The sequence below is a fragment of the Rousettus aegyptiacus genome, unplaced genomic scaffold, assembly GCF_014176215.1.
Source record: "Rousettus aegyptiacus isolate mRouAeg1 unplaced genomic scaffold, mRouAeg1.p scaffold_m13_p_4, whole genome shotgun sequence".
NCBI lineage: Eukaryota > Metazoa > Chordata > Mammalia > Chiroptera > Pteropodidae > Rousettus > Rousettus aegyptiacus.
Genome location: NW_023416307.1, coordinates 112,375,851 through 112,403,262, shown reverse-complemented (window position 1 = coordinate 112,403,262; position 27,412 = coordinate 112,375,851). Strand labels below are relative to the sequence as shown.

Here is a 27,412-nt window from a genome sequence, read left to right as displayed (position 1 = left end):
GTTTAATCAAAGGGGAAGATTTCATCTGTATTAATATTTCCCAACTTTATGTCACCGATACAATTCTTTAAAAGGGGTGTGTGTGTTGAATTTCACATACACATTAACCAATAATTATTTACCAAGAGTTCACTATGTATACAGCATTGGGCTGGGGACTCAATGAAAATTTGACCATGATCCCCCTCAAAGACCCCTGTCCCTTCATCTAGCAACTCCTGATCAAAGACAGCTGGTGAATGTATTTCCACTTATTAAATGGAATCAAAATCGAGAGTTACTAATGTTACTTTCTCAAACCTTTGCATCTTCCACTATGAGTCATCCATTGGAACCCACCTCTTTTTCAGATACTACTTTCCACTACACATAGAAACAGGTTCAAAACAGCTCTTCAGTAATGCTGCTAGTTAGTTAAAGGACTGTAACTCTACTGGATAGGGCCATTTAAAAGCACTTTTGAGTGGCCTACAAAGGCCATTTATTTATTATGATAATTAATGTACTGGACTTAGATATTTAGACCTTGTTGCGTTTATGCCAACACATCTCATGAGTGGCTTCACCAACCACTTTATTCAATTCGGCTCGTCTCTACTGAGTGTCTGCTAGGCGCAAAGCTCTGAAAAACAGTACCACTTCCTCTGTGGCCACATCTCGATCTGTCATGCATCCTCTCATCTCCATATGACTCGAATTGTCAGTGAACCTGCAAAACGCTGGTTTTCATGTCCTCCAACTGTTCCTAGGATTCTTCTAACTTTCACACTTATTATAAAACTAAGTGACAATATCTGGAGGAAACTCTGCCCAGTTTCTGAAATCTGTCTGTGAAGATTCAAGGAAAATGTCAGGCAAATCAAAAAGGAGTTTGGCCATAGTTGAATCCCTAAGCATAAAGTAGATTTATTTTTCATAAAAGTCTCTTTACTGTGACAAAAAATGATATGAGATGGTTAAAAAGAGAGAGAAACAAATGACAACTTATAATTGCAAATACTCATTTTTTCATATAAGAGAGTTTAGTGGTTCTTTGAAAAAAAGCTTCTAGAGACATGTTTTTCTAAAGAATATAAATATGATTGAGGAAAAATGTATAATGTGGCATGATCTTAGAAATGACCTAGATTAAAGTCTTTCCTAAATCACTACACCTCCTTGGGTTTCTATTTCTTCATTTGCAAAGTGAGGGAATAGGAATACATGATTGTTAAGGGCTCTTTAAATTCTGGAAGTCAATGATTCTAATAATTTCTACAAAATTTAAAACATTCAAACATAAAAAACTTGTTATTGGTAAGGGAAGTTTCATATACTTTACTTGTCGATAACAAAACATTCAGTGAGTAAAGTAAAACCCAGAAGAACATCATCATTTTTGTCCTGTTACCGTGGCAACAAAATAAACTGGTCCAACTCCATCAATCTGACGGCTTAAAGATTGAAACAAACACCATATGTTTAAATAAAGATGCACAAGTAGATGACAGCTCTGGCTCACTCCATCATGGCTGCTTGCATCACAGAAAACTGAGATAATTAAAAAATAACTAAAAGAGCATTGTTTATACTGAGAAATAAATGTCGACAGATGAGGACCCAATAATCCATGTTCTATGAATATTCAAATTTTCACAATGGTTGTAGAAGACTTGATCTCAATCCTTTTTAAACAAATGAAGAAACTGAGGCCCAGAGAGGGAAAACAACTTGCCCAAAGTTACACCATGCATGGATCCAACATACACAGTGTTTAAACTTCAAGAAAGTGCAAAAAGTGAACTGACTTGGAGAGTCCAAGGAGAGACTGAATCACCATCCCACCCCCAGCACCCGGATAATGAGGGCATGAAAGGCCCAGGTAGGATTCCCACTTGTGTCAGTGGGGAGACAAGGAGGCTATGCAAAGAAAGCTGCTGAAAGTAAGTAGTCAAGGACATGGGCCTGAAAAATCCGAGAAAGGTTTTTACCTCTATCATCGCTAGCTACTAAATAACTACTTTACTTAAATATCTTTTGCAAACTTAGGCTTTTTAAAGGAAAACACAATGAGGCTAACATGCGGTGGGTACCTAGTACACGCCAGGTAATGTGCTTGGTATTCTCATTTTTATTGTTTTGTTTGATTCTCACAAAAATTTTGCTAGGTTAAATCATTTCATTCTCATTTTCTAGATGAGGAATCAGAGGTGAGGAGTGGTGTTACACAAATGGTAAGTGTAGAATCTTAATTCAAACTAAGATCTACTGAATCCAAAGCACTTACTCAGGCATGCTGCTGGAAACATCTTCCAGCCTTTGGGCCACCCAGCTGCCTGAGCTGGGCCAACTTGCTAACTTCCCCCAAAGGGAGACAAATATCTGGTATATCTTCTGGAACTAGATTCTAAAATAGCAAAGTAGTGTTTATCTAGATTCTACCCAGATGCACTGAGTTCATAATACATTTTATGAGAGAAAAGACAAGGGCGATAAACTTGTCTTGGAAGTTTAAATTGGCCATACAGCTTTCTCCAGTAAAATGAAATACCTTTTTAAAAAGAGTTTTTCCCCAGGTCACAAATTGTATAGTTGGGCCATGGAAGCCCACTTAACATGCACAGCATATTAACAAAAAGAGTCAGAGATGAGAGGTGTTCTAAGTAGGGGCAGTAGGAAGGACTGTACTTACACTTATGTCGAGACTACAAAGGCTAACAGCATCTTCATCTTGGGCACTCTGCTTCCGTTTTCGCTGCAAAACAAATGATAAAACAAAGTTCAGATGTAAACAGGGATTATGGCTTTGATTTAGGAAAGAAAAAAGCAATCAAGTGGCACATGCAATCCTCGTCATTTCTATCTTGTTGCCCAAAACCTTTAACCAACCTATGTAAATGAACGGTTCTAAGAAAGCCTAAGAAAGTAGGAGAAACAATTAAATTCTTGGATAATCTGTTTGCATTATTATTTGTACTCATATTGCTAAAATTTGTTTCTTTTTGTATTTCTTTTTTTTTCTTCCCTAAATGTCTTTATATATCAGGGCTTAGAAATTTAAATACAAAAACTCAGATTCTGACTAACTTGGAGAAAAGAACTAGACTGGAAAGAAAATCTAATTCACTTAAAAATATTCCATTTTTAGAGCCGCTTTGTACTTGGGTAATTTGAATTTGTTCTAAACCTTGTCCAGGGTTCTGATGTAATCACAGAGTCAGAATGCTGGGAAGAACATTAGACACCATCTCCAATCTTCCTATTTTATAGTGATAAACACTGAGATTCAGAAAAGTCATTACTTGAACTGAAGAAAATTGTATTTCAAATGAATTTCTGACCAAGGAAGTCTGCCAGGTTAGGTGTAGAAAAATATATTTTCTTCTTTACAAAAAGAAAAGAAACTCCATCTACAAACTACAATAAAGCTCATCAAAGATACATTCACCTCTCTTCTGCATCCCAAGTTGACAAACCAGGAAAGTATTTCTTGAGTCCTCAATTTGTAACTTGCTAAGTCACCCTATCCTACTTGGCATACAGCTACCAAAGGACCGGAATCGCTGGTGCTGAAGTTACAGTGGAGTCCAGGGCCATCTGGAGCCTTCGACCCCCAACGTCCACCCCTCCTTCTTCCTCTATCAGATCCCAAATGTGAACATGGGCAGAGATTGGAAAGCAACCAGAGCTGCCCTTATTTGCCTTACTATAATTGTTCTATTTCTTTACTTCAGTTCAACAAAGCTTTATTGCACATTTACTATATGCCAGGCCCTGTGTCTGTTCCTGCGAATGCAAAGATCAGTAACTCCCACTGTTAAGGAACTCACACACCTGTAGGAAGGACAGATTCTGATATGATTTAACTATAATACAGTAAGATGCAAACATCCTAGGGCAAGTCACTTCATTTCTCTGAGTCACCCTTTCTTAACTCAAGTAGAGGTGATGACATTAGCTGCTATTCTTAAAGGGGGAGGAGTAAATATGATAAGGCATATTAGAGCTTAGCAGAATTCCTTATACACAGTAGATTCTCAAATGTGGGTGAAGTAATTAGTTTAGAATTGATGGGGATTGGGGAAGTCTTTGAAGAGGAAGTATTTGAATAGGCCAGAAAGATAAATAAGAGTTTGCCAGACAAGTTGGAGAAGGGATTGGGGCCTCTGGTTCCATAGTCAGCTACTTAGATATGTAAAATCCCAAAGGTGAACATAGTTCTATCCAGAGGAGTGGAGTTCTAGAGCCTATATATTATTCCACTTGAGCAGTGGAATGATTTAGAGATCCAACGCCAGGAGCCAGGACACTAAATCAGCTATTCTGGGATGGTGCCCAGTGATCTGCATTAACAAGTTCATCAAATGATTTTTAAGGAGTCAAATATTTCACTCAGGGGCTTTGTGGAGAGTCTTAAGAAGATGCTGATAGCCACTTGCCATGTTTGAGGATGCTTCATGTTTGTATAGGATCCTGACCCTTATTGACTCATCATCCAGTTATAATTAAAGGTGACACTGTGGTGTCAGTGAAGCTAATTCACTGGCCTATATTTATATGGTGACCTTTTGAGGCAACTACAGTAAGGGATCATTCCCATTCTATAGGGAAATAAACTGAAGTTAGGGGAGATAAACAATTTGCTCATTACACAGCTACAGTGTAACACTTCAGCTAGGAATCTAATTCCTAGGGCAAAACTCTTTTCACACACCATTTAAAGCATGTTTGGCAAACAGGTTATAACTCATCTGCCATCTGGAATGCCTGGTAGCATCTGCCCGGAAGGCTGTATTGAAAAGGATTACACAGCACAGCAAATGGGAGAAGGCTGTAATCAGTTTGTACCATGTGCTGAGGTATAAGAGTGGGGACCAGTTAGCGTAGGTGTCCTGAAGCCCAGGACAAACCAGGTCCTTCCAGAGCCTGGTTTCTTTTGCCTTAAAAGGCTACAGTATTATACTGGGGATCTTGGGAAATGCCAAGAGGGGTCTGAGGCTCTGGGATGTTATCTGTAAAGTGGAAATATTGCCTACCAGGCCAGGCTGTTGTAAGGATCATTGGCAATGTGTGTATGAGCAGCTTCTGGAATGAGTCCTGTCACATAGTAGGAGCATAATAAACAGTTATGTATTATCCAAACTATAAGCTATGCAGATGTATGCTACTATCTGGTATTGTCAGGTTATGGATTATTGTCAGATTATTGTCAGATTTATGCTGCTATAGTTCCATTCCTAGGGCTCAACAATGTTGTCAACATGACACTTTAACAATAGTTTGTTAATCCAAGAAGCCCACCGTGGTGAAGGAGAGGAGAGTATAAGAGGCTCTTTTCCTCAAAAGCATGCAGCCCTCTCCAGAACAACTCATCACACTAACTAGCACTCGAACCCAGTCTTCTAAGTACCTCTAACCCCAGAGGCTTTTATGTGCCTGAGTGTCAAATCCAGAAGACAAATGTCCTCTAGTGGCCTTTTAAATTAAGACACAGCCAGTTAATCTGAGATAGAGTCATTTTAAGAAACCCACACATTTTACAAAATAAAAGCTGCATGGATCATGAAAGTGGATTTCCTTTTCAATTTCCGTTACATAGGGTGGTGACGGTCCACCGCCAGCAACAGTTTAAACTCTGGTTCCAAAGCAAAAATCTCACAAGGCATCACTTAGTCATTTGTCCTCTTGCTCTGTGTTCACTATACACTTTCGATGTGCAAAGCCTTGCTCTAGATCCTGGGGTACATTAGTAAATGAGGCAGGAATGATCCCTGCCCAAGAATTTGGAGTTAAAAGAAAACAAAAAAAATTGCAGATTGTGATCTCTACTATGAATGAGTCAGATGAGATGCTGAGACAGACTAGCAAAGAGACCTAATTTATAAAGATAATTTATTTTATTTTAGTGTTTTGTTTTCTGGTTTGGAGTTGACCTTCTTATGAGATGTAAGCCCATGAAGGCAGGACTTGATCTGTCATAGTTACCTTCCCCAAACCTAGTACAGTACCTGGTACATGGCTAACTGCATCCCCAGAAGAGTCATTCTTGGTTTTTGGTGATGCCTTTAGTCCCACTCTCTTTGAAAAACTTGTCTATTTCATCCATTTACCTAACCCCAGGAGGGGCATAGGCCGAGACAGTAGAGGGAACCAAAAAGGGCACCTGTTCCACCAGCCCAGCCAGCCCAGTCAACCCAGGTGATGAAGGGTATGCTGGTGAAACAGACCCAAGCATGTGCTAAACACCTAATCTGACGACTTCTAAATTTCACACAGAAATTTCTAAAATATTGGGGATCTCATTCATGCCAATGATCTAAAGAACAGTTCATGGAAGAGATCATCAGTGGGAAATTTAAGCCCTGGAGACATAGACAAATGAACCTGTTAGAGAATAGAAGGAGTGACAGAACACTGCTCTATTCACCAAAGTAATAATGATAATACTCGGACTGATAATAATGGCTTTAGCCCATTAAATACTCACTACGCATCCATCACAGAGCTAAATCCTTACATGCATGTTCTCATTTGATCTTCCTGACTAGGTAGGAACAAGTATTATCTCCAGTTTACAGAGGAGTCAGAGGCTCAGAGAGGGGCAGGAAATTGCCCAAAGTTCTATAATTATCAAGTGACAGAGCCCGGATTCAAATCTAGACCTATCTATCTTCAAGCTATGTGCTTACCCTCGGTTCTGTCCTGTCCCAGAGTCTGGGAGAGCACATCACACCTGCAGAGAAAGTGTTGAGCATGAAGACTTCAAGAGGAAACACCTTTATAACGTTTATTCTACTAGAGAACTGGCCTTGAAGACAGTCTACCTGTCTAGACTAGATAAAATTCTGTGGTTCCTTCTAGTTTTAAGAGCTATCACTGCCTGTTATCAGGTCAGCCAGGGAATGAGCCATTTTATTTCCCTCTTGCATCAGAAACCATCCACAGCTTACCCCAGAGGAAGTTCTTAGGCAGGAAGGACACTGTGTATAAACTCTATACTTGGTCTCACGGGTTTTCAGCTAATTTGAGGAGCCATAGACCCACCCTGTTGTTCTTGTCAAATTTACTGAAGCGAATGCACAGTAAATTTCAACTGTAAAAACAAAGTGCTTTGGATAAGCGCAATAATTGTGCTATAGTCTGTGCTCTCTGACTTGAGCACATGACTTCAAACCCCAGTGCCCTGTGTGGTAGGTCAATGAATAATTTCTGAATGAGTGACTAATAAAAAGAATGAATAAAGAAGGCCAGTGTTCTTGGAGTGACACCCTTCCCTTCTGCTAACCACCTGGCTGCCAAAATTAAATCAAAACCTCAAAAGCAAAGATCACTGAAGGCTGAAATTCTTTAACCTCACATTTCTTTGGAGACTCACAACCAGCAAATACAAGATACAATTGTTGCTTTTCGAATAAGAAAGAACATTTCCCTTACATGTGGGCGCATTTATTTTCCTTAAAATACATAGACATATTTAAAAAAGAAATCACGGCTCCAAATGGGACAGTTGTGACTTCCTCTTCTCTTATGACTAGGAATGTCAGATTTGTTCAAGAGCAAGACACACACATGACCAGAGCATCTATCCACACACTGTCCTGAACAAGAGTATGGGGACTTGTACTAGGAACAAGGAATCTAAGACTGATAATATCTCAATTGAAAGGAAACAGCCAGCTGAACCAAACCATAAATAAACTTAATGCGCACCTGAGCCTTTGTCTGAACATCTAGGTGCCTGTCTGGGGCAGGAATGAAAGGCAGTTACGTAGGGGAATTTATGAAAACAAATGGTCCGAATGTACTAGCTGATTCCTTAGCCCCGTTCCTTACATATTTGATGGAGACAATTTCTAGAAGCGTTTGGGTGCTGGGAAAACCCTCTCATGCTTCTCGAATCAAAACAAACAAACAAAAAATTAGAAGGCCCATTGTTAATTTGCAACAGAGCAAAGCCCTTTGTACGTTCAGATATGAAATCTGATGGAGATACAGGTATCTCTGGATGGATCAGGTGGACTCTGTCTGGGACTCATTATTGGTGACTCCATCCTGCTGTCTCATCCTTAAACTGTCACCTGTCTTCCTTCCAATCCACTTTCATGATGTGTCACCGTTCCCCAGGCCACTCCATGGCTATCTCCTTTTAGGCTTGGCTACCTTCTGATAGTACAGGTCAGACATCTAAATCTCAGTAAATAGTCCAGGAACAACTGCTTTTTCTGTTGTTCTGGGCGAGGCTGTCTGTGAAGAGCATTGACCCTGATCCCGGCTGATCAATTTTCAGGAAAGCTGGTCTTGGTCCAAGCCTGAATATCTTATTTTTAATGGACTCAGCTTCCATTCTCTCCAGACCCAAATCTAGGGATCTTTTGAGATTTTGAGTCTTAGAATCAAAGGAGAATTCTCACCAGGTGCCTTCCACTATATATGCAGAGGGAAGTAGATGCAAGAACTGGGCCCCTGTGATGAGACAAGCACTGTGCTCACAGTTTAAAAACTTCCATTTAAGCTTCTCTTTAACCCAGCTTAAGTAAATATTGCTGTGTCCATTTTACAGAGGAAAATCAAGCTCAAAGACTTTAGTGACTTGCTCAAGGTCAAACTTTGTAAATTCTAGAGAGGGGATTTTTCTCTAGACCAGCCTGATTCCCAAACACTCATCTATCTGCCGTATAATGTTATTTCTCTTTTTATATTGTTTAAAAACAATATGTGCTTTATTTAAATAAATATGCTAAGATTGTATAAAATAAATTTAAATATTTGTTTAAGACACTATGTGTTTTACAATAATATAAAAAGGCATTTACCTACACAACTCAAGGAAATTAAGAGCATAAATGAGACAGACCTAAGTTCTAAATCCAGCTCCACCATTTGCTACTTGGTGTGACCTTGGGCAAGTTACTTTTTTATCCTTTCATTCACTTAACAATTAGTTATTGATGATCTACTACAGGTAAGGCAGGTTTTGGGTGTGTGAGATGTATGTGTCTATAGAACACTTCCATAAGCTTTGTTTTCTCCATCATAGAGTTATTTCCATGATTAAAGGAGGTAAAATACATACAACAGGGACAGGCCAATGGCAAGAGATTAAAAAGGGTAATTATTATTGCTACTGGGTTATTACCGCAATTATTATTACTACTATTGTCACTGCTGTTTTGTTGTTTTTGACACTAAGAGTCAGGCAGGGTGGGTATTAGAAATGGGGGACCTTGTAAGAAGATGGATACAAGACCTGGGATGCAGCCTGACCCTCCTCTAACTACCCATGTCACACAGGGTTATAAATGGGTGTTCTCTGGATACCTTCAGTCACGTTTGCAGCATCTTGTCCCCTCTTCTTTCACAGAGATGGGGCAAATGCAAGGCCTGACAATTTTAAATTGCCGAGATTGAACTGATTAGTGTTGGAAGAGCCCTGTTATTTAATCACAGTGCTTTTCTATTTAATAACCAAGTGACTAGAGCAGCAAAGATACACTGATGGAGAGAGTGCAGCTCCTGACTTGACAGCAAATGGGCCCTGGTTAGTCATTTATAATTATTAAATTCAAACCAGATCTCAAATCTTTTTGATTTATCTCTCTGCTGTCAAACAGCTTTGGTGGTTTCAGAGGCTTTGATGCCTCGCCTTTCATCTGCACCTTCTTTGGGGTGAGATTAGCAAAAGGATTTTGTGTTCTTGTAGTTGCCCTTAGCTGGAACTTGACTCACTAAACTCACGTTTGAGCAGGGAAAGGATCCATATTTGGTGTCTCTCCTGTCTAAAGATCCAGGGGTGAGCAAGAGAATTGAGAGAGGGACCCCTACACCATTTTTAATATACTGCTGGGTTTTTTTTTTTCTCATTATTTTTAAGTATCTCTTTTCTAGCATCCAGGTGTCATGTTCTTTTTTTCTAGATTCTTCAATGTACTCACAGGGTAGAGCCCCTGAAAATCATAGTGCTCTGTGGGCTATTGGTAAATGAGTCTTAACTAATATAATATGCAATTTTGCACGCAAGTGCCATTAACTGTAGTCCAAAGATGCTATGGACTTGATGGGTTCACATCCTAGTTATGCAATTTGTTGTAGAACCCTAAGTACATTACTTCTATGAAACTCAGTTTCCTCATCTATAAAATGGGGATACAAAGGTTATTATGAGAATTAAATGGATCAGTGTGGGTAAAGGACTCAGCACAAGGCTTGGCACATAGTAATACTCAAGTATTCACTGTCATTAGTAATGGTAGCAACAGCAGCAGTAACAGCACGTGAGAACAGCCACTAGAGGAAAAAAAATCATGGAGAAAATACTTGAAATGTATTGGGCAAGTTACTTAATACTGAAATGTATAAAAGTCTACCCATTAACTTGATTTTGGCAAGCCAGGAAAAGACTCAATTATTGATTTTGGCCACTGAACATGGGGTCCATAGCTTATTTGGAAGCAGAGATGAGCTTGTCTTGGCCAAAGAAAGGTCTTACGCTTCTGTAGGAAAGAAAACATATTCAACTAGGCAAATAGGAGGAAGAAGTGACCCAGCTGTCCCCACCCTGACAACCAACCAGCAGCCAGGGTCACTGTCATCCCACATTTATAGACCACTTTTTCCTCTAAAACACTCAAGGCCAGAGGAGCAAGAGAGAAGACAGAAAACTTGTCTATTCAAAGCAGAGGGCTGGTGAGTATATTTTTCAGAAAGATTGTTCCAGAAAAACTCCATTCTGAGCATCATTCGGAGGTGGGAGAAGGGTTTCATATTCATAAAGATTTTCAATAATGAAATGTGACAAAAGTACAAAATAAAATTAACCAGGATACTTTTTTTCTGGGCCTTCTAATAATTATAATTATTTTATATTCTTTTTCTACTGAATCTCAGGTGCACTGAATAAAATTAATCATAATCCTTGGTCCATAATACACTATTATCACTGGTGCTTCCCTGGCTCTTTTATTTGTTTATTCACTTATTTTCACCAATACAATGAACTCTCATTTATTAAAAGTTTTTTCATATGGAATGGTTTGAAGCCCTTATTATAAAAAACATTACCTATATAGTTTAGGGAATGTCCAAATAATCACTTTATTTCCATGGAGTGCAAATCATTTTAGATAGTCTAACTGCACAATTTAGATTCAAACATACTTATCGTTCAAGATAATACTGGGAACCTGATTTTGCAAGGTGAATTCTCAGTTCTTCATTCATTTGTGTTCCTGCCTTTTCTGATCTATAAAGACCTCAGTGCCTTGGCCATGGTGACCCCTGCATTCATGAGCAGTTCCCCAGATGCTAATAGGCAGGCATTTAACCATAGGAAGGCAAGGTTTCCTTCTGGCCACTGGTCTTTGGACCATCTACTCCTAGGGGCAACTTGCCACACAAACAGAGATGAAGCATGCTGGAGAAACAGGCTGCACCTAGTAGGCCACTCTGTAAATCCTGACAACTCTTCAGGACACTCCTTGAAATAAAGAAAAGATTCCCTGGCAGAACCATTTGGTGTTGTGTACCAGATTAGTACTCCCAACCCGAGTTGCTGGAGTTTACTTTCTTTATGGCATAATCTGGCTTTTAAGGTAGCTGTTTTTTTGTTTGTTTGTTTTTGCCCTCTCCTTCCCTTTGCTGGGTTTATGACCACAGCTATCTATTAAAAATCTACTGTATGTGGGGTGCTTTCCATATATTACATGTAATCTCTATAGCTTTACAGAAAAGTTATTACATATGATGAAATGAGTCTTAGAAGTTTAAATGACTTAAGTCTGCTCTGCAAGTCAATGAACGAAGCCAGGATTTCATATCAGATCTGGCTAACTATATCGCCAATATTATCAGCCCACATCCCTCAGCAATCACCAATCTCCTGCATGCTTTGGCTTTCTACAAGCCAGAAATGTTGAAGAGTCCTATCCCCAGGAGCAGCCCTCAACATAGGATGGACTGGAGTTGGCAGATAAATACCTCAGGTTCCTAAAGTAGCCAGGTGAGAGAAAGGGAAGAACAACTCTGAGGTATGTTCTCAGTCTTAATATTACATTGGAAATCACCTGGAGCATTAAAAAAAGCTCCCTGTGCCTGGCTCCCACCATCTAGAAATTCTGAACATCAGGAGTTTCAAAAGCTCCCCGAGTGATTCTAATGCACATTGTATCTATGGCCATGCTACCTTGAGCATGCCTAATCCCGTCTGATCTTGGAAGCTGAGCAGTGTTGGGCCTGGTTAGTATTTGGATGGGAGACCACCTAGGAAGACCAGGGGCTGTAGGTGTAAAAAAAAAAAAAAGGAAGAAGGAGGAGGAGGAGGAGAAGAAAAGAACCACTGCACTATGTAGTCTCCCAGAAGTCCCCAGCAGGACTCAGTGGTCCACAGCTAACCTGTTCATGACCACACCCTGTATTGGCTTCCTGCCCTTCCCTGTCTCTCTTCCCGGCTCCCTCATCAGTGCTTCTGGAGATTACCTCTCAAAGAAATTACTTGTACTTGCATCAGGGTCTGCTCCTGGGGAACTGAACCTAAGACAGACTATGGCTCTGCGCTTCTAAAAATGGAAGTGTATTAGGAGCCAGGTGAAGCCACAGAATAAACACAGTCCATCAACTTGACTTTGTGGAAAGCCATGCAAGCCATTATTTACATATTTAAACAAGAATGGAATGTCAATTAACATGAGTTTTTAAAGATAAGGCTGGGAGAAATTTTAAATCGAATGACTTCCACATTGATCTTCCTCTGCCTAAGACATACAAAGGGCTGAGTCAGCTTCCCCTCTGATCAGGAGATGAGAAGTGTCTTGGAAGTGAGATGGTTATATCTCCTTCTCCAGGCTTCATGGTCCATCCACAGTTCTCCTCCAGCAGAAAGGAGTCACAGCAAGACTCTAATAGGAGGCTTCCATCATTTGGTTACTAATTAAAGACCAAATCACTTTAAGTATAAGACCTCATGGCTAACAAGAGTAGCACCATTTTTACAGTATTATTTTTTTGTAAGTCTATTCACCAAAGTTGATTCTTGCATGGAAAAATTAGACCTGCGGATTTTAAATTAAGGTGAGAAACAACTCAAATAGGGATTTAATTACAGCCTTAAGATGGAAGGCTGGTCTCCATGACTGATGGGAACATTGATACTGCTGGAAACTTGTAATCAGGAGCCTTAGAGGTGTGGAGGCAGAATGTCATTGTCATTTAAACTGTCTCTAGATACCTCAGGCAGAACATTAGGTTACAAAACCAAAGCAACTTTCTGGAAGATATTCTGACAATATCAAAACTAAAACAGCTTCTAGGAACAACCATGGGATAACCCTGGATATACTTTCACCAAGATCTATGTACAAGTGTTTACCGTACCACTGTTTATAACAGCGAAACACTGGAGACAAAACGTGCACCAAAAGAGACAGGCTAAATAGAACTACAGTCCATCATATAATAAGAGATCATGTTATTAGAAAGAATAGTGTAGAGCTATACAATATATGGAAAGACCTCCAGGATATATTGTTACAATAACAACAACAACAACAACAAGGACAGCAACATTTACAGCATACTTCCTGCTGTGTTAAATTCTTAAAATTAGAAGACAAACACACACACACACACACACACACACACACACACACACTTCCTGCTATATATATTAAATTTCTTTCTGTCAGGAAGCACATAAAACCATTCATTGGGGACAGAGCCTGAGTTAGGAGAGAAGAAACTATCACTTTTATTTAGTGCCTTCACATACTTATATACTCTTTATATACTTACAGGCATGTATATATGTCACTTATCAACGCCATTATAGGTTAACTGGGTACTGAAACAACTGTCCTTTTCTTTAGTAGCTATTTTCTTCTTTATGTGTCTCTGTACTAAAGTAAAAAGACATATTCCTAAATTTTTAAAAACATATACATGTAGATAGATTAGAATTGAAGGCATCAGAATGAATTCATGGTTATACATTCCAGATCTTGGTTTCTAAATACCATTCTCCACTAAAAGGACCCAGGGTTTTGGAGAAAAGGATGATTCCAGGGCTGAGGGAGGGAAAATACAAGATAAACCTGGAATATCTTCTCATATCAAAACATAATGAAATGTTCTAAAAATGATGAATATAGGCACCAATTTATAGGGTTCTCACTAGCCAAGTCTGAGCATCAAAATTAATAATGATAGTAATAGACTATAACCCAGTGATTAAAATAGAAATCCAAAGGCCCATACTGATAGAAATAAGTGAAAAAAATAAATGATGGGGAAATCTCTTCTGTACAGTAGAACACTAGCTAGTAAACATAGAAAGATGATGGAGTTCAAAAATCATCAATGGATGCTAAAACTAGTGGGTTAACATTTCATGAGGAATAGGATTCTTATAGAGTTTCAATTTATTTGTTACTTTAAAAAGAAAATGTGTAACTTTACAATGGAGAAACTGTGAAGATGTCACCTGAACTAAGTAAGTAACCTAAGCCAATGACACCAGTACTGGGTCAGACTAATACCATGTATCATCAAATGGGATGCTCTGAAAAAGACACTAAATCTCTTCTCTCATAATCCTGTGAAAAACAAACAGCCTAAACAACAAATTCACAAGTAACCTGCATACATATCCCCCTCCTGATCCCAAGAAAAAGGTTGCAAACAGGTCTGTGTGAATTTGTTCCTCTTGAGGGCATCCGATATGCACTCAATGCCAGGGGCATCAGGCCCTCTGTTAGCTGCCAAGAGCTCAACTCTGTAGGATCTGCTAACTCTTGGTGCCTGTGAGCCTCATGCTACTACAAGGTAGCGATTCTACCCAGGCACTTCAGCAGAATTTGGCTGGGTATTAACCGGAGCACAATTCTTTAGGCCTGAGAAGAACATAATGCAAGGATTAGTTGATTGAAAATTGCTATGCTCTCTTCCAAAAAAAACTGGAAACTCTCACAAGAGGCCATTTATCCTTAAAGATATTCCTCTTTCTCAGTAAGAAGGAAACACCATAAAGAAAACAACTATGTAATAATTAATACCCTTCCTCTCAAAACAATGTACCTGAATATGCCAACAATGTCTCTTAATATAGCTTCTCAGAATGTTGCCTCTGGAAACGATTCTGGAGAAGCCATGGACTGTCCATGTGACAAAGATGCCTTTCCCCATCCGGCTAGATTTCATTAGCATGAAGGAGGCCACCTGTTTTCAGAGTAGCAGTCTTGACTAACTTGAGAATAGCACTCTTGGCAATAGTCTGCAGAGAAGCCATCAGGACAGAACTGTGAAAGCCAGTTACAATTTCAATGCGGTGTCTGGAAAGATGTCAACTGTGATTACAGGGACATTTTCCTTCTGCAGCTGTCTTTGAAAGTGAGGAGGGCCTCACCACAACCCCAAATTACAGGAGGGAGGCAAAGGGCCCCCAAATACCAGGGACATGCAGGTATTCAGGGCATCCTTTCTTTAGTGGGACTATCATGTCCTATCAAGTTTTGAGTAAAAAGCAAAAGTTTCAGTGAGCCACAAATGGGCTGCAGGGAGGGAGAATGTACTTTGTCATAAATTTTCTAATCCTGAATTTTTACTTCAAAGCCCATCCCAGTCGCTTTTATCCTGAAGTCTGAAACTGAGGTCTGGATTTTAGGGAATCAAAACATATTTATTCAGCATTTAATCCACTTCCCATGAAATTAGTGTTTTACTAAGAATGTCTAGAACTTTCCTGGACATTTCTAAGGCCTAACCCAGCCCATAGAGAAAGCTCAACAAATATCTGCTGACTGACACATATGAACGAATGAACCCACTTGCCCCAAAATGGTATGTATAAAGCTGTACAATTTCTTTTCAGGAAAACTAAAACGTCAAGACATGCTATTAATAAAATTTCATTTTTTCCCTCCGCCTTTATTGAAATATAATAGACAATTAGTTGCTCATATTTACATGGTACAATTCAATGAGATCTTTTTTTCAATTGTAGTTGGCATACAATAATATATACATTTTAGTTGTACAGCATAGTGATTAGATACCTATATAACTCACAAAGTGATTACCCCACTAAATCTAGTACCCCTCTTCTCCTTACATTTTTAATTATTTTCCTTATGCTACACTCTACTTCTCCATGTCTATTTTGTAACTATCCATTTGTACTCCTTAATTCCTTTGCCCTTTTTCACTACCCCTTCCCCTCAACACCCTTCCCACCTAGTAGTCCTCAAAATATTCTCTGTATCTATGGGTTTATTTTCATTTTTGTTGTTGTTCTTTAGATCCCATGTGTATGTGAAATCATATGATATTTGTCTTTCTCTATCTAACCCATTTCATTCAGTGCAATACCCTCTAGGTTCATCAAGGTAATATCTTTTTCCATTCCCTTCCCTTTAGTCTGTATCTTTTAATCTGAAGTGAGTCTCTTGTAGGCAGTATATGTAGGGGTCTTATTTTCTTATCTGTTCAGCCACTCCATCTTTTGGTTGGAGCACTTAATTCTTTTCCATTTGAGGCACTTGTTGATAGGAATGTAGTTATTAGCATTCTTTATTCATGTTTTTGATACATGTTTTTACTTCTTAAAGAAGTCCCTGCAATATTTTCTGTAATACTGGCTTGGTGATAAATTCCTTTAGCTTATTTTTGTCTGGGAAGCTCTTTATCTGTCCTTGAATTCTAACTGATAGCTTTGCTGGACAAAGTATTGTTGGTTGTAGATCCTGGGTCTTTGCCACATTGAATATTTTGTGCCAAGCCCTTCTGTCCTGCATAGTTTCATTTGAGAAATCAGCTGCCAGTCTTATGGGTGCTCCCTTGCAGGTAACTAACTGCTTTTCTCTTGCTGCTTTTAAGATTCTCTCTTTGTATTCAGCCTTTTACATTTTAATTATGATGTGTCTTGGTGTGGGCCTCTTTGGGCTCCTCTTTCTTAGGACTGAGCTTCCTGGGGTTGTATGTCTATTTTCTTTGCCATGTTAGGGAAGTTTTCCATCATTATTTCTTCAAATAGCTCAAATTCTTGTTTTCCTTCAGGCACCCCTATGACATGGATATTTTAACATTTAATTTCATCCTATTGGCTCCTTAAATTATTATTACAGTTTTGGCTTCTTTTTTCTTGCCATTCTGATGGAGTGTCCTTGGCTTCCCCATTCTCTACATCGGTGGTTCTATCCTCTTCTTTATCCACTCTGTTTATTCCCTCTAATATCCTCTTCATCTCATATAATATGTTCTTCATTTCTGACTGGTTTTATAATTTCCAATTCAATATTTTTTTTTTATCTCTTTGTTAAAGTTCTCACCAAATTCATCTACACTTCCTCTAAGTTCATTGAGCATCTTTATAATCAGTGTTTTGAACTCTGCATCTGTTAGATTGCTTGACTCCACTATTCCTAGATCTCTGTTCTGTTTTCTCCTATAGTTTCTGCTTCCTTGTCTTCCCATTTTGACTGCTTTTATACCTTTTTCTATGTACTAAGCAAAGCTCCTAACTCTCAGTGTTATTAGCATGGTTCTGTGTGGTAGATGTCCAGTGGCACAGTCTTGAGAGGGGTTCAGCTGCGGGCCAAGTTTAGCCCCAGGCCGTGACCTTCCAGGGCTGCCTGTTACGAATCAGCAAGCAATCCACAGATGCTGTGCTTATAGCTACCTCAAGAGACCATGCCAGAAGCCAAGGCCAACTGCCACCAGTGTGAATCTTGGTTCCATTTAGCAAGGCGCATCGGATTTGCCAAGGACACAACTGGATGTGGCTTGGGTGGGGCCATGAGTTGGGGGAGGCAGAGTTTCAGGAAATCCTCTGGACAGAGTGACCTCTGTTATCCAGTTTGATGACGTCTCAGCTATGGTGGTGCTGCATCCGAACACAGGGAGGGATCAACAGAGGAACAATGGATACCACTGGCGCTTCTGCCCAGGAGAGATCCTTGCCTCTGGCCCTTGCTCCGACAACTCAGTATCCCCCTGTAAGTCCCTGGTGCCCCCTGTGCAGCTGACCCATCGCTGGTGCTCAGAACAAGCAGCTCCATCACTGCAAAAGTCCACTCATGGACACAACTCCTTTAAGAGGTACCTGCCACTGCCAGCTGCCACTGCCATAGCCTCTGTCCCACTCAGCCCCTCAGGACCGGGCAGCCTCGCATCCTCGCCCCCTCCTACATCCTACTGTGGCAGGTTGATTAATTATTTCTTTCCTTACTTGTAGTGCTTCTGTTTATCTAGATCCCTGGTGACTTTGCTTGCTATTTACTTCATGTTTCTGCCACAACTTTGATTTGGTCACAAGAGGGATGAACAAAGCCTCCCTTTATTGTCTATGCCATTTTTTCCCCCAGAAGTCTAAAATTTCATTTTTTATTCTGAGGCCCATGGTATTCCTGAATTTTGACAATAGAAATCCAAGAACAACAGGAGACTCAGAAAAGTGAATTTCACTAGATAGGTTTATTCATTCAAGAAATATTTGAACTTTAAAGAAAGAAAAGTGTTAAGTTGCTCTTTTGGGTATATAACCTTGCGGTGGTGTTTTCCGAAGGACAGATGTGGTACTGCAGTGGTTTGTGAGATTTCAGGCAGTATGCTTACCAGCTGTCTTAGTTTGGGCTCTGCTCAAAGGAGATCCTGAGGTAAGGATTTAGGTATAACTGTTTATGTGGGAGATGATCACCGGGAAGAACTATGGGAAGTGGGGAAGTGAGATGGGAAAGAAGGAAGCCATTAAAGGGTATATAGCCAGTAAGTTATAGCCATGAGTAGCTAGAGCCCAATCCATGGAGGACACCCCGATAGACTGTGTAGGATACACCTCATAATTTTCCATTAAGGGGTGAGGAGGTGGAACTATTAAGTCCACCAATTCCTGCCTCTCCTTGATGGAGAACGGCTCCTTGGGATGTTTATTCCATTGACTGGACACCTTCTTAGGTAGAAGAACATAGGAAGTCGTAGGTGGGTACAGGGGACTTTGCAGGTAGCATGTAGAGCGAGCCTAGGCTATATGGGTGGGGCACTGGGAGAGTTGGCCTCAACAGGATTTACCCAGTATCAGATCACATAATAAGACAGTTATGCCTTCAATTTACTATCCATCTTGAAGGATAGTCATTTTTAACACCCATCTAATGCTGACCAACTTCAGTCTTTCTTTCCTGGGTGCAGAGGCTCAAGCAATAGCATCTAGCTAGAATTAAGTTATATTGTTTTGTGTATATTTATTTATCTTCATAGTTATCTTCTGTTTATGGCAAGCATGTTGGTTTTCTGTTAATTACGGTAACACAAACTTTCCATTAAAGATAAAGAAAAACTTATTTTATTTTGTAGAAAAATTTAAGAATATTTCAGTGCTAAGGGCATGGTAAAGGTGATTCACAAAGTGAGGCTTAGGAAACAAACTCCTTCTCATAACTGTCACACAAAGTAACTGTCTCATGCATTGTTGCTTGTGACAAGCACAGAAAAGTAACACTCTGATGCCCTCTCCCCTGGGATGACTGAAAAGGGACGCCTCCTTTTTCCGTACTTTCTGGAGAGGATTTGTAGCCCTCTCCGTCTGCCCTGTCATGGATTAAAAATGAAATTCGTATCTAATAGGTCTAACTTTAGCTACAGGAAATGGGAGTGCTTGGGGGATCCAAAGAGTTAGCCTTGCTTTGTTTGAGGATGGGCAGTTATCTTTACTGGGCACGTTTTCCTTTTTTGGGAGGGGAGGGAGTGGAGGCTAAGGTTTGGGGAGTGAGCGGGAAGCGAGGTAGGCTGAATCTGTTTCCTGGTCAGCGTTGTGGGAGATTTCTCCCCTCTCTGTTGTCATGGTCCTGGCTCCAAATTTCTGTTACACAGCATTAGGACCAAGTGATGCCCACTTTAGGATGTATTATAAAAGATATTTTGATGGTAAAAACCACCCAAATGAGGAATTTGTTGCAAACATGTCTATAAAATGCTTCTGCAAAAAAAAAAAAAAGTTTAAACCTAAATCATTTTCTAAAATGTACATTTGTTTTCTCTGGCTCTATTACAATATACACAATCTGGAGAAATCTGTTTTATAAATTTTTATCAGAAGTTGCCAGATCACAACTGATGTTATCTTTCTCTTATCTGACGCATAAGCAGTAAAATAGAGCAATTGGGGAACAATTATTACCTGGTTGTTATCTATTTTTTAAGGCTATAGAACTAGCTATGTGACTTTAGAAATCTCACTTTGCCTCTCTGGACCTCGGTTTCATTATCTATAAAATAAGGAAGTTGGACCAGGTGATCGCTAAAGTTTCCTTCTAATATTGTTCGTATGTATGACAACATGTGGCCAAGGAGATTTCTGGGTCAGGGGGCAAGGTAGGCAATGAGAGTGGCAGAGATTGAGAAACATTTTCTAGAAATAAATACGAGATTCTAGATTTGTCTCAAAATCATGGCTTACAACAATCCTATCTGTAGGTGACACTTTTGAAACACAAGGTCTACATTCAGGCCTCAGCCTGGCGCAGTGTACTGCGTGAAGAAAGTGAACCATGAATGTATACTGAATGCATGAACAAAACCCTTTCCCTGGGCACCTTTTGAGGGCTCAAGGCTAATGCCAGAAGGACCAACAATCAATGAAAGAGAACAGAGAATTCGATGTATTAGGAGAAGAAAGAAAGAAAAGGAAAAAGGGAACATGATCAAGGGAGAGGAGGGGAAAGGAAAAGATACATGTACATACAGCTGATTATTGTAATTTGTGATAGTTATGTTCTATAAAGTCTCTGTGAACAGTGAGTTAGTGAGCACTGAACTATTGCTCCTAGAGGAAATACAGGGTCAAGTTCCTGCAAGCCTCTGGTCACCGTATTTTCATCAACCAATTCAAGAAATAATCTTATTTTGTGTTTATTTAACAATATATATTGTTGAGTCATTAATATTGAACTCATGACCAACAGCACTATAACTTGTATCTGAAGAAAAAGAACATACTTATTTTCTCTGTAAGGCACATCAAAGCATTTTGCTTAGAAACACTGGACAACACTTCATCACTATATTTGGAGGGCATTTTAAATAGTGAAACTAACAAAAAGCATAAAAATGTGAAAAACATGGCATTAAACAGACCATGAAAGATACTTGTTTACAGTATGAGAACTTGAATCAAGAAGTAGAGCATTGCCTTGTTTGACCTCAGCTGGGAATGTGCACATCAAGTATTCACTCCTCTTTCCATGTTCATAAAGACTGCAAAAGTGCTATATTGATTTTGGGGTTAAATAAATTTTAGCAAGTAGGCAAATATATATGTATATATACACGTGTGTGTGTGTGTGTGTGTGTGTGTGTGTGTGTGTGTGTAGTTAAAACAGCCAGATGCCATTTCATACCCACTGGACCACCAAAATTTAAAAGCCTCACAATATTAAGGGCTGGAGAATTGGGGGCTCTAATATAACTCTGGAACGAGGGTCATAGATTAGAGAGCAATTTGACAGCATCCAATCAAACTGAAGATGTGCGGGTATTACTGTCCAGTGTTCTACTTTTATGGAGATACTTTAGAGTAATTCTTGTACCTGGGTAGAGATCTGTGCATGGATGTTCGAGATGTTTATAACACCAAAAGACTGAAATAACAGAAATATCTATTAGTACGGAAATAGAGTATAAGACATGCACCAACATTCCACTAGTCAAAACTGATCCATCAACCATGCTCCCTCTTTCACACAGCATTTCATTGCACTCAGACATATAAAATGCACATCAGTTCCAGCACTGCTAACTCATGCCTCCTACCTGACTCATGTTTGGATAGCTAGCTGCATTTGTTGCCCTATAGTTTATTTTGATCCAACCAAAAATACAAGCACACAGGGCCTCCTGGCTCCCAGACCAGCAGTTCATAAATTTTTATTTCAGGACCCCTTTATACTTTTAAATACCACTGAGGGCCCCAAAGAGCTTTTGCTCCTGTGGGTTAAATCATTATTTGCAGTATTAGAAATAAATTTAAAAAACTGCTTCTTTTAAAAGTAATAAGCATATTACTTATTGATCTAATTACCATATTTTAAAGAAAAGTAACTATTTTTTTTGAATAGATAATTCAAATGCATGAGACTAAATTCCAAAAAAGTATACTGTACAATGATAAAGAGGTCTCTGTCCCACCCCAGTCATCCTTTCTCCCTCAGGAGGCACCACTGTGATCAGTTCCTTTTCCATTCTTCCAGAGCTTCTCTAGACAAAAATAAGTAATTTTTTTTTTTTTTACCACAATGACATCATACTACATACACTGCTCTACATTTGCTCAGCACTATAGATTGGACAGCCTTCCACATCATCAAATAAAAATTGGCCTCATTTTTTCAATAGTTGCAAATTATATTTTAAAAATGTACTGTAACTTATTTGTCTAGTCCCCTGTTGACTGGCTAGTATGTGGTTTCCAATCTTTTTCTGCAGCAAATATCCTTCTACATAAACCAGTCTACACATGTGAAAGACTGCAATATCCAGAAATGAAACTGCTGGGCCCAAGAGAATGGATATTTGTAATTTTGATGAACATTGCCTAATAGTCTGCCATAAAGATTATTCTTATGTATGCTCCCACTGACCATGCAGGAAAGGTCCTATTATCCTTGTTGGTGTTATTCAACTCTTTAATCTCTGCCAAAGTGATAAATGAAAAATGATACCGTGGACAAGTTTAAATCACTATTTCTCTAACAAAGTCAAACCTCTAGAGTTGTACTGTCCAGTATGATAGCCACTAGGTACATGTGGCTGTTTATATTTTGATTAATTAAAATTAAATAAAAATACAACTCAGCTCCTCAGCTGCACTACCCACATTTCAAGTGCTCAATAGCCATCTGTGGCTAATGGCCTCAGTAGGAGAGAGCATGTATATAAAAAATTACCATCATCACATAAAGTTCTATTGGATAGAGTTCTAGACCTGCACCATCCAACGGCTACTACGAGCCATGTGTGGGCATTTAGCACTTGAAATGTGCCTAGTGAACTTGGATATGCTCTAAGTGTATAATGCACACTGGAATTGAAAATTTAGTGTGAAAAAAAGAATGAAAAATGTCTGCTTAATTTTTATATTGATTATATGTTGAAATGCTAATATTTGGATATATTGGGTTAACTAAATCATTAAAATTAATTTTATCTATTTCTTTTTACCTCTTTAAATGTGGCTACTAGGAAATTTAAAAAAATATATATATGGCTCACATCTTACTTCCACTGGACAACTTCTGAGGGCACAGTGCTTTGCTGAGACCTAGATTTTACCATGTTTCCCTTTCCATAAAAGTATAGCTAAAAAGAAAAATACACCCCCTGGAATCTCTTTTTCCTCTTCGCCCTTCCCTGCCCATGCAGACAGGGTGGGTAACAAAAGGAGAAAGGGTGGCAATGATCCTGATGACGAAAGACCAGCCCTGAAACAAACCAGTATACTTCCCACCTGGGCGGCCACAGGCAGGAACCAGTGGCATTGCTGACCCCAAGCAGGGACCGATTTCCTGGTGGCTGTTAAAACAATGCACCAGAGAACAAAGTGCTTTCGAAACTAAGAATAGAAGAATGGCTCCAAATAAGATTTCCAGGACGCTGCGGGAACAAATTTCTCCCTTGCTCCGACCCTAAGCTGCCTAGCTAGCTGCCTTCCCTCCTTGGCTTGACCTGGCTTCTTGGCTTGACAAATGTCCCTGTCTCAGGCCCAACTCTCCTGCATTCTCAGCAGTCTATACACACAGTTCCAGGTGAGGACTGACAGAATGGGAAGGGGAGACCCAGAGGAAGAGGTGACACGGGCTCTGACCTAAAGGACGCACACCATGATAGTTCTGCAGTTAAGACTTGGCATATATGTTTCTACCATCCATGTCCTTGGCTTTGGCTATGAAGATCGAGAAAACTCAGCTTTGCAACATGATCCAAAAACTGATAGGTCAGAATGGGCACTTCTTAAACCAGGTACTGAGGGAATGAAGCTTAATTGTATCTGAGCATAAGACATCTGCTTGGAGGTAAACAGTAGTAGCAGCAGTGGCAGCAGTTGTAGCTGTATGCCTTTGGGTAAGTGAACTAACCTCTCCAGGTCTCAGTTTTACCATCTATAAAATAAAAGTGTTGGATTATATGAGCTTTCCTATCTCAATCAGTCCAAAAGTTCTGTACCCTATGCATAAGAAAACAAGATATCACCAACACACTCATCCTCATTTTCTCACTCATTTAAAAAACATTAACTGGAAAATTAATGAGTCAGACCCCAAGCCTGACACTGGCATACAAATATAGAAAAACATCTCTTCCATTGAGTGACGAAAGATCAAGTTCTTAAGAGAGGGAAGGAAAGAGAAGGGGGAGGAGATGGAATGAATAATTAGAGCAGAGTTTTTCACCTCAGGTTACAGGTCTGCACAGAAATTTTCACAACTCTGTATAGTTTTCTGAAGAAAACATTCAAAAATGCATGTGAGCTCAAGAAAGAAAAGGGCTAGTGACTTAAAGAAACTATAATAGGCCAGGTACCATGCTAAAATCTTAGTGCAGGTGGGTACTTGAAGAGTTAGCACCCAAGACAGTGCACAAAGTGTACGTGGGAATAGACACATGACACATGTGAACCTAAGCAGCTTTGGTGTAATGCCCACCTCCTACCCCCACATCAGGTATGATCTCTGTGCATGGCTTCTCTCGCTGCTATGCCTTCGCCAACTCTTTCCTTCCTCATGTCAGAAGGTTATAAGCATTTAAAAAGCCAAGAGTATATTGCACTTGTCTGACCTGGGATAACTGTACCTGCTCGGTGGGGGAAGGGGGCAGATAAAATGAGATAACCCACCACTAGTCAGCATTCCACAGGTACTAGCAGATACTCATTCATCACACATTCATTTAGAATCTAGTACATGCTGGGCCTTGGGTTAGATATTCTCATCATCTTCATCATTTATTGTCACTGTATTTACCCTCTCTTAAGACGGTAGAGTGCTTCCCATAGTAAGCACTCAATAAATGTAGGTTGAGAGAATAAATAGTAATGATCTCTGTGTTAGATTAATTTACTCTTCAGCAAACTTTTATACCATCTCCTGACCTCCATTGCTCAGTACTGTTACTTGTTCTGGCCAATGGAATATGGCTGGGACAGTGTACCAGTCCTGAACCTAGGCCTTAAGAGATATTGTGTGTTTCTGCTTGTTTCTCTGGGACCTACTGACTTCCGCATGAAAAGGATATACACGTGAGTAGCTAATGGACCCATGTGGAGAAGACTGCCCCAGCCAACCTAAACACCTGTAAGCATTAGAATAAATGCTTATTATTGTTTGCCACTGAGTTTGATGTAGTTGTTACTTAGCAAAAGCTGGCTAATTTCCTTTACTCACTTCTAGAGATTTGAGGCAGAGTGGCCTTGGCTTCTCTTTCTTCTCATTAAGCTGGAATTTCAGCAACGGGGTCATTTTATATCTCTTCCTATTCCACTTTTTTTCTAGGTTAGTAATGTCCTATTCGAAGAAGAAAGCGGAGGCTACAAATACTCATATTTTGGCCATCTTGGCAGGCTCCTGGCATAGAGTCTAGCACAAAGCTGGTTCTCAGGTAGAGCATGATGAATGAAAGAATGGGCTACTGTTCATTCTGGTGGGAAGAGCACTGTCGAAACCACTAGAGGCAGCAACCTAGGCCTCAGATGCTTAGAGCCACTGGTTCTGCAGTCTCCAAAGTGAGGGAAGTGGACCTGGTGGTGACGCATCATCATTTCAGACCATATGATTGAAGTTTAGGAAACACTGATCCATTTCAAGTGTCATTTTCCTACAAATCACAATCATCATAGCTAGAATTTCTGAGCACTGACAAGATGTACTGTTCTAAGGGTTTCACAGATATTATTTTATAAGCTCCTCATAGTATCTGGGGCAGATACTATTATTTGAAATTTCAATTTTGTAACAAGGTAAGAAACTTGACCAAATGAAAGTGGTAGTGAGGATTAGAACCCAGACCGTCGACCCCCAGGATCCAGGTTCTTAACAGCCATGTCTCTACTGGAGAACATGATACTCTGGGAAGTTCAGCATTAACAGCAAAATCTAGAACCTGAAACTCAAACTCCTGACCCCCAAGCCAAGTGCTCCCTTTGGCAAGAGCACCTGAAGCCTATGGCAGGGGCTGGATGTGGCCTGCAAGAAACAAGGGAGAGGTGGTAAACTCCACAAGAAAGACTTGGAAGGGACATAAGACTGGGATATAATCAAAGACTTGGGATATAACCAACCTACCAGAGGCAGGTGTTCAAGGGATGAGGAAAAGCTAGAATATGGACAAAGTTATTCAGAAAAGGGGGGCTGACAGAGCAAGGGTTGGCACACAGGGGCTGCTTCTTGAACTCCTCCCAAGAGACACACCCACCCTGGTCAGCATCGGGAACCGGTTTCCCTGTGACATTCACACAGTCTATAGTTAGGTCCTAAGTTACCCATTGTTTCTATCCTGGTGGACACTTGGGGTCACCACCCTGACCTTGCCCTCTCCGAGTCATACCTCTGAGTGTTGTATTAAGAGAGGCGTTTTTAGGATCTGGTTTGAATCAACTTCCCCTTCCCTGGCTCCCGCTTGGTGTTCTGGGCAAGATGTAAAAACATGGCTGGAATCGGGGCTTTCAAATGAAGCTCTAACTATCTGTGGCTATATGCTGCTTCCTTACCCCCACAAAATCAAACCAGGACCATGTTTATCACAGAATATAAGATGCTTCATAGTTTTGTTGTTGCTAAGCCCTTACATATTGATTCATTTTTCTGGTAGCTACCAACACATTCTGGGACATGGATCACATTTGCTGAGTGCTGCCCCTGTGCTAGGCACTATCATGAGTCATTTCATTTATTTCTCATGGCAACCCAATAAGGTAGACATTGTTTATTATCCCCATTTTACAGAGGCAAAAACAAATTCAGAGAGGTTTGGTAACATGTATAGGATTGCATGGCTACTATAAGAAGCAAAGCTGGGACTCAAATCTACATCTATGTGGTTCTAAAACCCACGCCATTAGCCATTATACTCTACCATTTCTTCACAGTTACAGAACCACCTTGGCCAAATCTCAAAGGATACCAATTGCCCCTCCAATGCCCAGGCTCAATTCCTCCAGATCCTTTCTCTGGATATTCTCAGAGCTAAGAAATAAAAATTCATTTAATAATATTTTCAAGAGCAGAATAAAGGTTAATAGCCAGCCAGACAGTTACAACCTGAGCTCCAGTTGGTATGCTTGGGAAACATGTGCTTAAAAGCGCTCATTAAATCCTTTAACTTTGAAATAGGGAGGATATCAGAACTATTTTTGACTTCGAGGGCAAGATATTTGCATATCTAATATTCATATCAGAATTAAAAT

At 39.8% G+C, this 27,412-nt stretch overlaps 1 protein-coding gene and 1 pseudogene across 3 annotated transcripts in view; one reads left to right on the top strand and one right to left on the bottom strand.

The window, feature by feature from the left end:
* Window positions 1–27,412, bottom strand: part of ARHGEF3 (Rho guanine nucleotide exchange factor 3) — a 272,865-nt gene that overhangs the window by 125,249 nt on the left and 120,204 nt on the right. For all 3 annotated transcript variants that reach the window (XM_016131540.2, XM_016131542.2, XM_016131539.2), the window contains one exon: window positions 2,672–2,734. In XM_016131540.2, coding sequence (XP_015987026.2) covers window positions 2,672–2,734 — 63 coding nt within the window. The remainder of the gene's footprint in view (window positions 1–2,671; window positions 2,735–27,412) is intronic.
* Window positions 12,141–12,259, top strand: LOC118601802 (annotated as a pseudogene).